The sequence below is a fragment of the Marmota flaviventris genome, chromosome 6 (genome assembly GCF_047511675.1).
Source record: "Marmota flaviventris isolate mMarFla1 chromosome 6, mMarFla1.hap1, whole genome shotgun sequence".
Lineage (NCBI taxonomy): Eukaryota > Metazoa > Chordata > Mammalia > Rodentia > Sciuridae > Marmota > Marmota flaviventris.
Genome location: NC_092503.1, coordinates 21,207,954 through 21,221,023, shown reverse-complemented (window position 1 = coordinate 21,221,023; position 13,070 = coordinate 21,207,954). Strand labels below are relative to the sequence as shown.

The following is a 13,070-nucleotide window of genomic DNA, read 5'->3' as shown; positions in this document are numbered from 1 at the left end:
GTTAGAATATTTTCTATAAGTTTATAGGCCACCTGTAACTCTCTTTAAAAATGTCCCTTTTCCTATAACTCTGGCCATTTTTCTATCCCCAGATTACTATTTTAATTTAAGCTCTTTGTTAAGATCACTCATTCTTAGTGTGTTGAATATGACTACAAAAAGCTATTGCTGCCCATGGAGTTTCCTTTAAAGTTTTTAAGACAAAAATGGTTATGTGTACTTTTAAACACATGGAATCCATCTTTTCATCATTATTTCTGCCTTTAGTGTTTAGAACGGCCAACTTTACTCCAAGGTCATGTGATTTACATTATATTTACTATGTTTATATACTATATTTATAGTTTCTTCAAGCCCTTTTATACTATCATCTTTTTACCTTTAATGCTTTGATTCTTTCGGAGTTTATTTGTTGTACATGATGAGATAAGGCTCTAGAGTGCTCTTATAGGTAACCAGTGATCTTGGCACTGTTTATTGAGTGATTTTTCTCTACTGATATGACATGCCAAAGTCGTTCTTCTTATTTACCTGTTGTGCTTCCTTGTTTTCTGCTGCACTGATCTGATGATCCTGTAAAATGTTTCAGTTCCTTATCTATGTAGTTTTACTTTTATTTATTTATTTGTTTTGTACCAGAGTTTAACCATCAGGCCACATCCCCAGCCCTTTTTATTTTTTTTAAATTTTGAGAAAGGGTCTTGCTATGTTGCTTAGGCCTCACTAAGCTGCTGAGACTGGCTTTGAACTCACGATCCTCCATCTCAGCTTCCTGAGTGGCTGGGATTACAGGTGTACACCACTATGCCTGGTTCTTGTCTATGCAATTTTATGCTATATTTTAATTATAATTAAGGATTTCCCAGTCTTTTTGCTTCTTTTTTGGTATATAGTCAGTCTTATATGAAGAATTATTATTAGTCTCAAATTATTAAAAGAAGCACTGTTTTAAACGTTGATTGGAATTGCATTGAATTAATGGATTTGTTGGAGAAGAATTGATATCTTGTTGAGTCTTTTTATTAATATGGTATGTCTCATCCCCTGTGCTCTGCCAGCTTCCTTCACATTCCTACATACTGTTTTGATTCTAAACATTATATAGACATGCAAAGAGGTTTGCTCCTATATATTTATTCTATTGCTATATGAATGCATGCATGTTTTTTCTCTTTTTTCTAATTGCTGATAGTTAATACACAGATGATGTTGAATTTTATATATTTAATAGTTAATCTTTTTATACACATATAAATTTATTTCTAGTTGATTCTTGCCATTTTTTTTCAGGTAAAGACTGTAAATATTGATGTTTGTTTCCTGGAATTATACTCTTTTAAATTTCATTTGATCATATAACAGATTTGAATCATGAAGATGAAGTATACAAATTATACAGCCCATTCTTTTCACTAGAATAAAACAAATTAAACATCAGCATGTACCATATCACCCATCTTTTCAATACCATGTCACCCATCTTTTCAATACCATGTTTTCAGACTTAAGGAATGTGCATATTTCACAACATTTTAGTGTTATTGCACTTAAAGATTACGTAAAATTATTTTCAATGTAAAACTTACATGGCGTTTTCATCTCTGCACCTAATTAGTATTTTTATTCCAAAAATCATTATTTTCAATGTATTTTATTTGCTATAAAATCTTTAACATATATGTGTATATTTTTAAAATTTGATTAGTTGTAGTTAATTATTCCTTATAGCTCTTACAGACTATTTTAGTCCATTAGTACATAACCACTGAAGGAATTAGTAGAGAGTGTGTGCTATGGGTCTTCTTTTTACTCCTTATTGGTGAAAAATTTGTGAAAGAGATATTTCTTTTCTCTCATAAATGTACCAATGATTGACAGGGGCCAAGTGAGTGTTTAAACTTTTACTCACTTGTGGTTTGCAATTTGCATGCTTTCCAAAATGCGATCTTATGATGTTCAAATATAAACTTGAGCTCCTGGAAGAGATTGATTTAAATGTTGGTTTAAGACGGTGAAACAGATTTCAAAAGGTGCAGGGCAATGACAGTAGTGAGGTAGCTATGTGTCCATGTTGTTTTTGATTGCGAGAACTCAGTCTTTTACCACACTTTTCCTTTCTGTGAATGTAGCTTTGCCTGCTCAAATTTCAGACTGTATCAGTCAGATTATCATAGTTTCCCGACTACCCTTTTCTGTTATGGCGGTTGTAAGACGAATCACAGACTTGTTAGTTCTTCAATGATTTTCTTAGGATGAAACATTTTTGTAATGTTTATATGACATTATATATCAAGACACCTAGTTCCAGGATACAATCCTTGTGAGTAATAATAGTACACATGCAATAGATTCCCATGATGGTCTAGGAGATAAATTCATTGTAAATTTTTAGAATTCTGAGCTCTGGAATCTTTCTGCTTTGCCAACTTGCCGTTCCTAAAAATGAAATTGATTCTTTTTATTTAGACCTCTGATGGAGGGTGATTGGTATTTTTGTAATAAATAAAATTTATTCTTAAATTAACTAATTACACTTTTCACATCACAATTTCTTGCATTCTTTGATCTTTGCTTAAACATCGTAATATTTGTTAGGAACCTAAGAACTGTCACCTTGTTGCTAAATTGGGTCTGTAAACTTTGGACACATTGCAGATGATCTAGGAAGTCGTGGATTACTGTGCATAGGTGAAAGAAAAGTTAAAAATGTATAGGGTTCATAAATTTTTATAATATTCTGAAAGATCAAGTGGGTCTTGGTGCTTTTATCTTCTAGAATGTTCTGAAGGATCTGGAAAAGAGAAAAGCAGATTTAAATGCCATCACAGAGAGCAGTGCTACACTCCAGAACTTGGTCACAGGCAGCGGGCCTGACCTGGAGGAGAAGCTGTGCGTCCTGAGCGCAGGGTGGAGCCGAGTTCGCACCTGGACAGAGGACTGGTGCAATACCTTGATGGTATGTTCCCAGACACATTGAATGCTCACCTCTTCCTTTCTGTTTTACTTAATTCTAAATGAATGCAGATTTGATTGGAGTTTCAAATCCCATTTTCTGTGTGCCCCAGGAGTGTTTTGCTTGTGAATTAATTTCATCAGACTACACTTTATTTTGCCTTTGAAAAGATAATAACTAGAAAGAATTCACAGTGCATCAATGAAAGAATAAAATATCTGTGGCATGCATGGAAATATGTACTTTAACTTTTAAATGTACTTTGTTTCATTGTAATGATGTCATATAGTATTTAATTTTCTTTGCAATGTCCTAAAATAGTTAAGAGCATGGGTTCTAGCATCTCATGACCTATGTAAAATTTTTGACTGCTAGTCAGGTGGAGGTTACTTAAACACTCTCTATGCTTTGATTTTTCTCATCTAAAAAATGGATATTATCATACTTTCTCCTTCATACAATGCTTGTGATGATTAAAAACTTAAAACATGTAGTGGTTTCATATAACTATATGTAAGCAATTGATTTTAAACATTATTGTTGTGATTATGACAATTATTACAAGTTGTAATAATTATGCTGATAATTATGTCATGGGAATTTGACTATTTAGTTTTCATAGTGTTTTTTCTGTTTCCTTCTTTGACTAACAAGGATATATGGTACCTCCATCCTCCCCTCTGAAAAAAAATACTTGCCACTTACAATTTATTCTTTTTCCCTGACATAGCTATTAGGACTTTTACCCAGTTCATATAATTAACTGGGTAATGGATACAGACAGAAAAAAACATAAATTATAATGTGTTTGAGCATTTATTCCAATCCATTAGGATGTGTAGATCAGGGAAGGTCATGGGCTTTGATCAAGTTCTATCACAGATGCATATTCCAGCCCATGACTTATTATCTGTATAACCCCAGGTAAATTGTGCAATGTCACTAAGCTTCAATGTTCACGTCTGTGTAGGGATGGGAATAAAAGTACACATCTAACAGAGTAGTTCATTGATCATTATAATAAAGGACTGAGGTTCTTGCTCATAGAAAATGCTCTTAAATATTTTATATATTCATTTTTGTTGTTACTAGATTATTCCACATCCTTACAGACTTTGCTTCTATATTCTTCAGTTTGTACCTTCCTAATTCTCCTTCCAGGCAACATCTTAGAAAGATGTTAGAACAATCGATGTAGCTGTGTTACAGGGATCCGTGCATCTGGTTCTTCTCTGTTCTTTTTTAGAAGGCGGCACACTGTCAGCCTTTTGCCCATAGCATTTATTAGTCCACATTTTCTATTTCAATGATTTTTCTGTGTCATAGATTAATATTTTTTCCCTTTCATTAAGTCTTCTAAGATTTTTCTAGTTTCCTTTTTCCTATAAAATATAATGAAGTTGTCAGTTTCATCATAAGGCCTGACCCCTGTTTGTGGTCAAGTTTAACTTCTTTCCTCAACAACTTCCCCAGTTTTAATCTGCTCAGCTGTTTGCTCCTGTTTTCCAGTTTGTTCTCTCAGTCACATTTTATGTCATATCCCAGCAAACAGGACTGCACTCTGAGCCAGGTGTAGTATTCAGTGCTGGCAATACTGAGAGAAAAGACACTGGCCCTGTCCTCTCTGCAGATGTAGTTTGTTGAGCCAGCAGAATGGAATAGGTTGAGTGTGATTGCATTTAATAGTAATAAATGAGTTTTTAAAATACATGATTGAGAGGGATAATGAGATCAGTTGCAATCTAGGAAAGAGGAATAAGAGACAAACTTGAAATTGAAAAAGAAACTTTCGTCTTTTATTCTTCAACTTTGTATTGTGTTGAGATCTAAGTCAAGTTTAAAAATGCTTAGCCGTAGCTGTGCATTTTTAGTATTGAGATTTATTCAGTAAAGAGAGCTTTGCAGGGAGGTAGAAACCCTTCTTTAAATGCAACTTACGCTTTGCTCTTTGAAGGTCTTTTAAATCTCTTCTAAGATTATCATCTTAAATATTTCATGTGATTGTGTCAGCGTTTTATTAATTCCTTTGTAGAACCATCAAAACCAGCTGGAAATATTTGATGGAAACGTTGCTCACATAAGTACCTGGCTTTATCAGGCTGAAGCTCTGTTGGATGAGATTGAAAAAAAACCAGCGAATAAACGGGAAGAAATCGTGAAGGTACAAGGCCTAGACAGATCAGCCACACTTGGCAGGGGGTAGAACATTTTGCCAATGTCTTTTCTCTTGTGGATGCTTTGAGCTACTTGTGTTCAAGTTATTCTCATGCAATTGATTTATTAACATTTAGTTGGTGGGAAAAGCTGAAATCACCAATGAGTTTTATATGAACAGCTCTTACTCTGGTTGATTGTGCTGATTCTTATTAGGAATCCCAGACATTTACTTAAACCACCTCTAATTCTGAGTAAGCATCACACACAAGTTAGATTTTGACTTTTCCCATGGGATAATTTTGTGTTTTTTTTTTTTTTTTTCTTTTTACAATTAGCGTTTAATATCTGAGCTGGATGATGCCAACCTTCAGGTTGAAAATGTCCGTGATCAAGCCATTATTTTGATGAATGCACGTGGAATTGCAAGCAGGGAGCTTGTAGAACCAAAATTAGCTGAACTGAATAGAAATTATGAAAAGGTGTCTCAACATATCAAAAGTGCCAAAGTAAGTTATTAAATTTTTAGAGAAAACCATTTTTTTTCTTATGGGAATGTGTCTAAATGATAGATGGCAATATGGCATATACATAATTTTTAAAAATTAAAATTACTTTAATTGCTTTTTTCTTTGGATGGAACATTTGTCCCTTTTATTCATGATTGTGCCTATAGAGAGAAAACAAGGAATTACCATTGAAGAAAACAACCTGTTTGAGAAAAGTTTTCAAATACTCAATTCGAAGTTAAAATTAACTATGAAATAATGAGACTAATTCCCAAGGAAGGCATGAATATTAAACCCATAATTTCATAGTCATACTGTCATATAAACTGAACACAACTTGTTTTTTTGCGTATACATAGACAAATGCAAAAATTGCAACTAACTTCAGAGTTTAGATTTTACGGAGAGGTGTACTGCCTGCCTTAATAAATTTAAAGAAGGGGTTTATGAATTTTAAAAGAAGATAAGTAAGAGCTTTTCTCTGTAAAAAGCTGTTCATCTGTGCTCCAATGTGATGCTGTGCCTCTGTGTCTTTCCCATTCTCTCTTTCTATCCTTGTTTTACAAGGGAAGGAAAGGGAGCATTCGACTGCTGTGCTTTAAGGCCTGGCATGGAGTGGATGCTTCAGTAAGTGTTAAGTGGAAAAGATGAGCATATTTTGATGGTTTGGTGGGGGAAAGGCTGAGCTGAGGTCAGGGTTGTCTAAACCACGTGCCATTCTCAGGAATCACAGGAGTCTGTGTTTTTCAGGATCTTGGTTGTGCTCACAGGATGGCATTTTTTAAAATATTGATTAATTTTTTTCACTTGTTCTTTTTAGATATAGATGACAGTAGAGTGTATTTTGACGTATTATACATGCATAGAGTATAACTTATTCTATTAGGATCCCATTCTCAGGGTCGTACAAGATGTAGAGTTTCACTGTTGGTGTATTCACATATAAACATAGGAAAGTTATGTCTGATTCATCTTACTGTCTTTCCAATTTCCATCTCCCCTCCATTTCCTTCATTTTTCTTTGTCTAATCCACAAACCTTCTATTCCTCCCTCCACCTTATTGTATGTGAACATCCACAGATCAGAGAGAACATTCAACCTTTGGTTTTTGGGGATTGGTTTAATTCACTTAGCATGATAATCTCCAGTTCCATCTATTTACTCACAAAAGTCTAAAGTCATTCTTTTTATGGCTGAGTAATATTCCATTGTGTATATATACCAGATTTTCTTTATCCATTCCTTTGTTAAAGGGCACCTAGGTTGGTTCCATAGGTTAGCTGTTGTGAATTGAGCTGCTATAAACATTGTAGTATGCTGATTTTAAGTCGCTTGGGTATATTCTGAGGAGTGGGATAATTGGGTCAAATGGTGGTTCCATTCCAAGTTTTCTGAGGAATCTCCATACTGCTTTCCAGATGATTGCACCAGTTTGCAGTCCCACCAGCAATGTATGAGTGTGCCTTTTCCCCCACATACTCGCCAACATTTATTTATTCTTGATAATTGTCATTCTGAGTGGAGTGAGACGGGATATCAGTGTAGTTTTAATTTGCACTTCTCTAATTGCTAGAGATGTTTAACATTTTTTTCACATATTTGTTGGCCATTTGTATTTCTTTTTCTGTGATGTTCCTGTTCAGTTTCTTTTCAGGAGAGCATTTTTATATTGTTAATCTTTAGAGAGTTGTGTATTGAGATTATCAATGAAGACAGATACACTTTGTGTGTGTGTGTGTGGGGGGGAAGGGATAAACATTACCTAACCTTGCTTTAATTTGAAATATCTGATAAAGTAAGCCAAATTATCTTTCATAGTTATGTATATGCTTAGATTATTCACAATTTAAAGAAAATAAACAAAAATCTTGCTTTGGCTTTTGTTTTTCTTATCTCCTTACCGTACGATCTAAATTTATTCTTTTCAATAGATTTATGGGAGATTTTCTTGGTATAAAAAACAATGAACAAGACAGGATAGAGTAACAGGAAATACAAAGAAAAATTTTACTATCATCCCTATGAATAACCTCTACAAATCTTTTGCCATATATATCTGCTTTTATTCATAAGAGACACTTAAATATCAATTTTTTGATTGTTTTGCATATTCTCCTTTGACATGATTCTTAATGGTCACAGAGTATTTCATCAGGTGATCTGTTAAGATTTTCTAAGTTCATTTTCCACTTTCATTGAGCCTTTATGAATATTACATTTGTTAAGATAATTTTAGACTTATCTATTTGTTCATCTCTTATTATGTCACTGAGGTCAATTCTTAGAGTTCCTTGTAATTGTAGCAAAATTGTGCATCTAACTGTTAAGTAGATTTTCCAAACAGCCCATTAGAAAGTTTAGACCAGTTAATACTTCCATAATGAGGTTATGAGAGTGTTAGTTTTCCTGCACTTAGCCAACACTAAGTGCCATTTTCCTGCATTTAGTTTTATTAAAAAATTGTTTGGTGATTACTGTTACAGAAATACAAATATTTTTATATAGGCTTAACCTGAAAATGTTGCATTGAGAAGTATTTTTTTTTTTAATAGTTGGGTATCACAGTCCAAGAGAAATGCTTCTGGGGCAATGTGACTGGGAGACATTCTGTGGGTGTCCTTCCACTGGGTGGCGGGTCCTATTTTTCCCTTCTGTGGCCATGGCAGGGATGGCTTTTGAATGTCGCTTTTGTCTACTATGCTCACATGTGCTCTCAGGATCCAGTACACAGCCATAGTCAATTACACACTACCTCACATCTCTGCTAGACTTTGGAGAAAACAGGTAATTCACAGAAGACCATGTGGGTAAAATTGTTGCTATATGAATGAATGAAATTAAAGTCAGTTCCAATAAATGATCATTCCTCTCTTGACTCCCTGTTTTTCTTTGGTTATTCGGGGAAAGTTAAGAATTCATCTTCAGAGATCCCCTTTTCTTCTACAGCTGCTTATTGGTCAAGAGCCACTGTCGTACCAACATTTGGTTACCACCGAAGCATTTGAAGCTGGTGTGCCTTTCTGTGACTTGGAAAAATTAGAAAATGACATAGAAAGCATGTTAAAAGTTGTGGAAAAACACTCGGAATCCAGTGATGATAATGAAAAGGTTGGTTCAAGGGGATTTGCAAAACTGCAGTCTCATTTTTTCTTCTCTTTTAATTATATTTTTACATTGTTTTTGACCCACATAACCTGCCAATCATGACTGAAGAAATCCAGATTTTCTAAGTGTCAGTGTAAGATTTGTCAAGTGCTTTATGTAGTCATGCTTAATTCCACCCCGCCCACACACTTTCTGACTATGTAATCCTTAGCGTAACTTGTGCTAAACTAGCTTTGGGATATTTTAATTTCAAATATGAAATATTTTAAGCGAAACATGAATTATTTTTATCATTCAGGTTATGATGACTTCTGCTGTACTTCATATGTTAGTTCTCTCACTTGCTGACGATAGTAAATAACTACACATTTTTCTTTTGAATCATTTTTTCCTTTAAACATTCAGATGGACGAGGAGAGAGCCCAGATTGAGGAAGTTCTACGAAGAGGAGAACAAATGCTCCATCAGCCTATGGAGGACAATAGGAAAGAAAAGATCCGTTTGCAGTTGTTACTTTTGCACACAAGATACAACAAAATTAAGGTCTGATGGGAGAATCCTGGTTGCATTTACAAAACTTATTCAGCTCCTGCCATTGAGTTGTTTGATTTCATATTCTTGGATGCTTTAAAAGAAACCTGTTGGGATATTATCTCCTCCTTTAATACATTTTACTAGATAGACTGATATTTTTGGACGAGGCAGGAGTCAAAGAAGTAGAAGAATAAAACCTTATTAGTGGTCTTTTCTGATCATGTATGAAACGTAGAAAAAAAAATCAGTCCTTTTCTGAAGTGACTTTCTCCTTCAGTTCTGCATTTGATATGTGGAGGTCTTGGGCACATCAAAAATTTTTTTAGTTCATAAATAACCAGATGAAACTGATGTACTGTGATTTATATTCAAGAACAGGATCCGCCTTTAGTTGACAGTGCTGCATCGTAACTGGGTCTGGTGATCCCAAAGGGTCTGCTCTATGGAAACTCCTTAGGAGTTGGTTTGCTTTGATGATTTTGGACTCTAAATCGATTTCAGTGTAGATGTGGCTTGCTACTGGATGCAGCCATGTGATATGCCTCAAAGTGACTGCTATTTCCCCATACCCTCTTGTTTCCTGATTTATTTTCTACCTGAGTCAATGACCTTAAAAACTAGCCAGTCTCTCACGGCAGACTCCAGCATCACTCTCAGCTATTTCTTGATCCCACATACCATGTTCCTCCTCCACATTAAGCAGGGAACAAAACCATGGAACTGAATGAAGCAGATATAAGTCTGAACTTGAAGTTAGCACTCACTCCTTATTCTAGGACCATGGGAAAGTGCCTTAACATCTCTTAGTTCACTATACTTTTCCGTTATTCCCAGACCAATGGTTTTCTCCCCAGTTGTTACAATGCGTCCCCTTCAGGTTTTCTTGTGTTCAGTTTTTCTTACTCTGGTGCAATCCTTCTTATTTTCTTCAGAATTATTTCCCCCAAAGTTATAGCTGATTGTGCCATTCCTTTACCTAAGAAACTTCAGAAAGATTGCAAAATACAGAGGCTTTAAGTGCAAGCGTCATCAGTGTAACATCATCCCAAGGCTACGTCTTCTTTGGTTTTCTGTCCCTCTCCATGTAGGGAGCTTTGCTGTTTTTTCTTTACATTTTCCTAAATGCACTATCCACCTTGGCACCTCTGAGTCTATTCCTAGTTCCTGGAGTGATTTTGTCTTTTTCTTTTACCCTAAAAATGCATTATCTTTTCAGATATAGCTCCATTTTTCACTTCTAACATGTATCAGATTTTATCAGAATAATTTGTTTTATTGGAACTTTTTAAAGTATCTGTCTCCCCTTGTACTTCCTGGAGACCCCAGGCCATTTCTCATTCATCTTAATGTATCTATATGCTCATTTCTTTTTTCTTTTGGTACTGGGGATTGAACCCAGGGAATGTTCATCTCTTAATGCCTCTTGGGATCAATTCTTAGAATTCCTTGCTATTGCAGTGACATGGTACATATATTGGCTATTTACTAGATTTTCCAAACAACCCAATAGAAAATTTATGCCAGTTAATACTTCCATAATGAAGATGGGAGAGTGCTAATTTTCCCACACTTAGACAACACTAGAAGTTATTTTCTTGTGTTTATTAAAATTGTCATATATTCACTTTCAATTATATAAATATGAATCTTTTTATGTAGACACTATCTGAAAGTGTTCCATTGAGGAGTATATTCTTCTTTAAACTTTAGATCTCAAATCAGGAATTATTACTGATCTAAAATAGGAGTAATTTTTTAAGCTTTCAATACATAAATTAATTTTTAAAAAGCTTTAACCTATTTTAGGTGCATTTCATGTGGTTTCATTAGCCTTATTTATTGTAACTAAAATTATTTACCTGTTTCATTAGAACAAATATGATATATATATATTTTCAAATATGATATATAGTTTTCTAAATCAATATTGTTTTTAACTATGACCTTTAGAATCATTTGAGGAAGTTGAAAAACAAATAAAACAACAACAACAACAACAACCCCCCCCAAAACCCAGCAGTGCCTTCAATTGAATTCTTCAATAAGAATCTTTCAAGTAACATCTAGATGTGGGTATTTAGGAAAACAAAAACTTTTTGGATGATTCTAATGTACAGTCAAGATTGAAGGCCAACAGTTACAGGACTCATTTTCTTATTTGAAATATGTATTAGATCACCTTTTACCATTTGTGGACTAGGATGTAACTATTCTGAAATATGCATGAGGGCTTTATAAAATAAAGATATTAGCCCCCTGTCATATTTGCTATAACATTATTTTATTGGTTTTTTTATCTTCTAATTAGTTTACCTTTAACATGTACCCATTTAAAATTTTTATTTAGCCACATGTGATTTTTAATTTTTTTTCATGTCTTTTAACCTAAAAAGTTCTTATCCTTAAGAATTGGTAAAGGGTCAATTCTGAGTAGTTCTGTTTTTTTCCTCCCTATAGTTTGACAAAAACAAAACTTATATAAGATTTTATAAGATACTCAGTTAAAATAAACTACATCTATTTAGACTCAAGTTTGGTGTGATGAGCCATATCATGTAACACCGTCTCATTTCAATAGTAACCTGTAGTGTCTTTCTGTTCCTGTGTCTTTGCAGATTTCTTTAAAAATAAAATTTTCCATAAGGAAAGTCTAGGTCAGGTCAGATCTTAAGGACATTTTTTTTTTTTCTTCAAGGCATTTTGATTGATTACTCTCTTGGGGGGAAAATCTATTCTGGGAATATAGAAAGCACATCTTGAACTGCCTTGCTGCCTCTGCACAAGTATGAAAGCCCAGAAAAATCCTGGATTGTCTTTACAGTCTGGACAGAAAAAGAGGCAGTTTTGATGAATGTGATTTATTTTTTTTAACTTAGAGCTTTTTAATACCTACTGACCTCCCCAGTTCATTCTAAAGCCTCAGGTCCATGTGGCTTTGACGAATGACAGTCTGTTATGTAACTGAGGAAGCAGCACAGAATCCCTGATCTTGGAGAAGTTGCTGAGGTAGAAAAGTGGCTCTCAGACATATCCAGTAGAGCAAACTTAAAACAAAAATTTGGCACAAGGTTATACCTAATGATGCTCAGTGAGGAAGAGCATTACAAAGTTAAATGTCCTACAGGCACCAAGTCTGGAGCCACTTTTGGTCTTGGATAGACCAGATGGCCTGTCTGCAGGATCCTGGTTCATGGGTAGGAAGCTATGCAGGAGAAGGGGACCCAGTTTCTCTTCTACTCCTTTGACATATCACTCAACCCATATGTACTTTCATTGGTTGTTTTCTTTTTCCTTAAAGATAAGATGAAAGAGTTAAGTCTCATTTTGTGATCTTCCCAAACAAATTGTCTTATTGGAAATAAAAACCTGAAAACATTATTTTAGATTTTTTTCTTTTAGCATTTTTTATTTTTTTTTATTTTTTTATTTTTTATTTTATTTTTTTTTTTTATTGTTGGCTGTTCAAAACATTACATAGTTCTTGATATATCATATTTCACAATTTGATTCAAGTGGGTTATGAGCTCCCATTTTTTAATTGAAAACTGGTTATTTCCAGGTATGGTGGCACACACCTGTAATCCCCATGATTAAGGGGGCTGAGGCAGGAGGATAACAAGTCTGAGGCTAGCCTTAACAACTTAGCAAGACCTTGTCTCAAAATAAAAAATAAAAAGGCTTTGGATGTAGTATAGTGGTAGAGCATCCAGGATTCAGTCCCCAGTGCCACAGAAACCAAACCAAAACCAAAATTAAAGCCAAAAGTGGTTCTTGGGTGAATGTATTATTTGTTTCGGCATTCTTTTATAATTGC

At 34.4% G+C, this 13,070-nt stretch overlaps 1 protein-coding gene across 5 annotated transcripts in view; it reads left to right on the top strand.

Annotated features, from left to right (window-relative positions):
* Utrn (utrophin) overlaps positions 1 to 13,070 on the top strand; it is a 515,075-nt gene that overhangs the window by 205,200 nt on the left and 296,805 nt on the right. For all 5 annotated transcript variants that reach the window (XM_071612949.1, XM_071612948.1, XM_071612950.1 and 2 more), the window contains 5 exons: positions 2,777 to 2,956; positions 4,986 to 5,114; positions 5,446 to 5,616; positions 8,564 to 8,725; positions 9,128 to 9,265. In XM_071612949.1, coding sequence (XP_071469050.1) covers positions 2,777 to 2,956; positions 4,986 to 5,114; positions 5,446 to 5,616; positions 8,564 to 8,725; positions 9,128 to 9,265 — 780 coding nt within the window. The remainder of the gene's footprint in view (positions 1 to 2,776; positions 2,957 to 4,985; positions 5,115 to 5,445; positions 5,617 to 8,563; positions 8,726 to 9,127; positions 9,266 to 13,070) is intronic.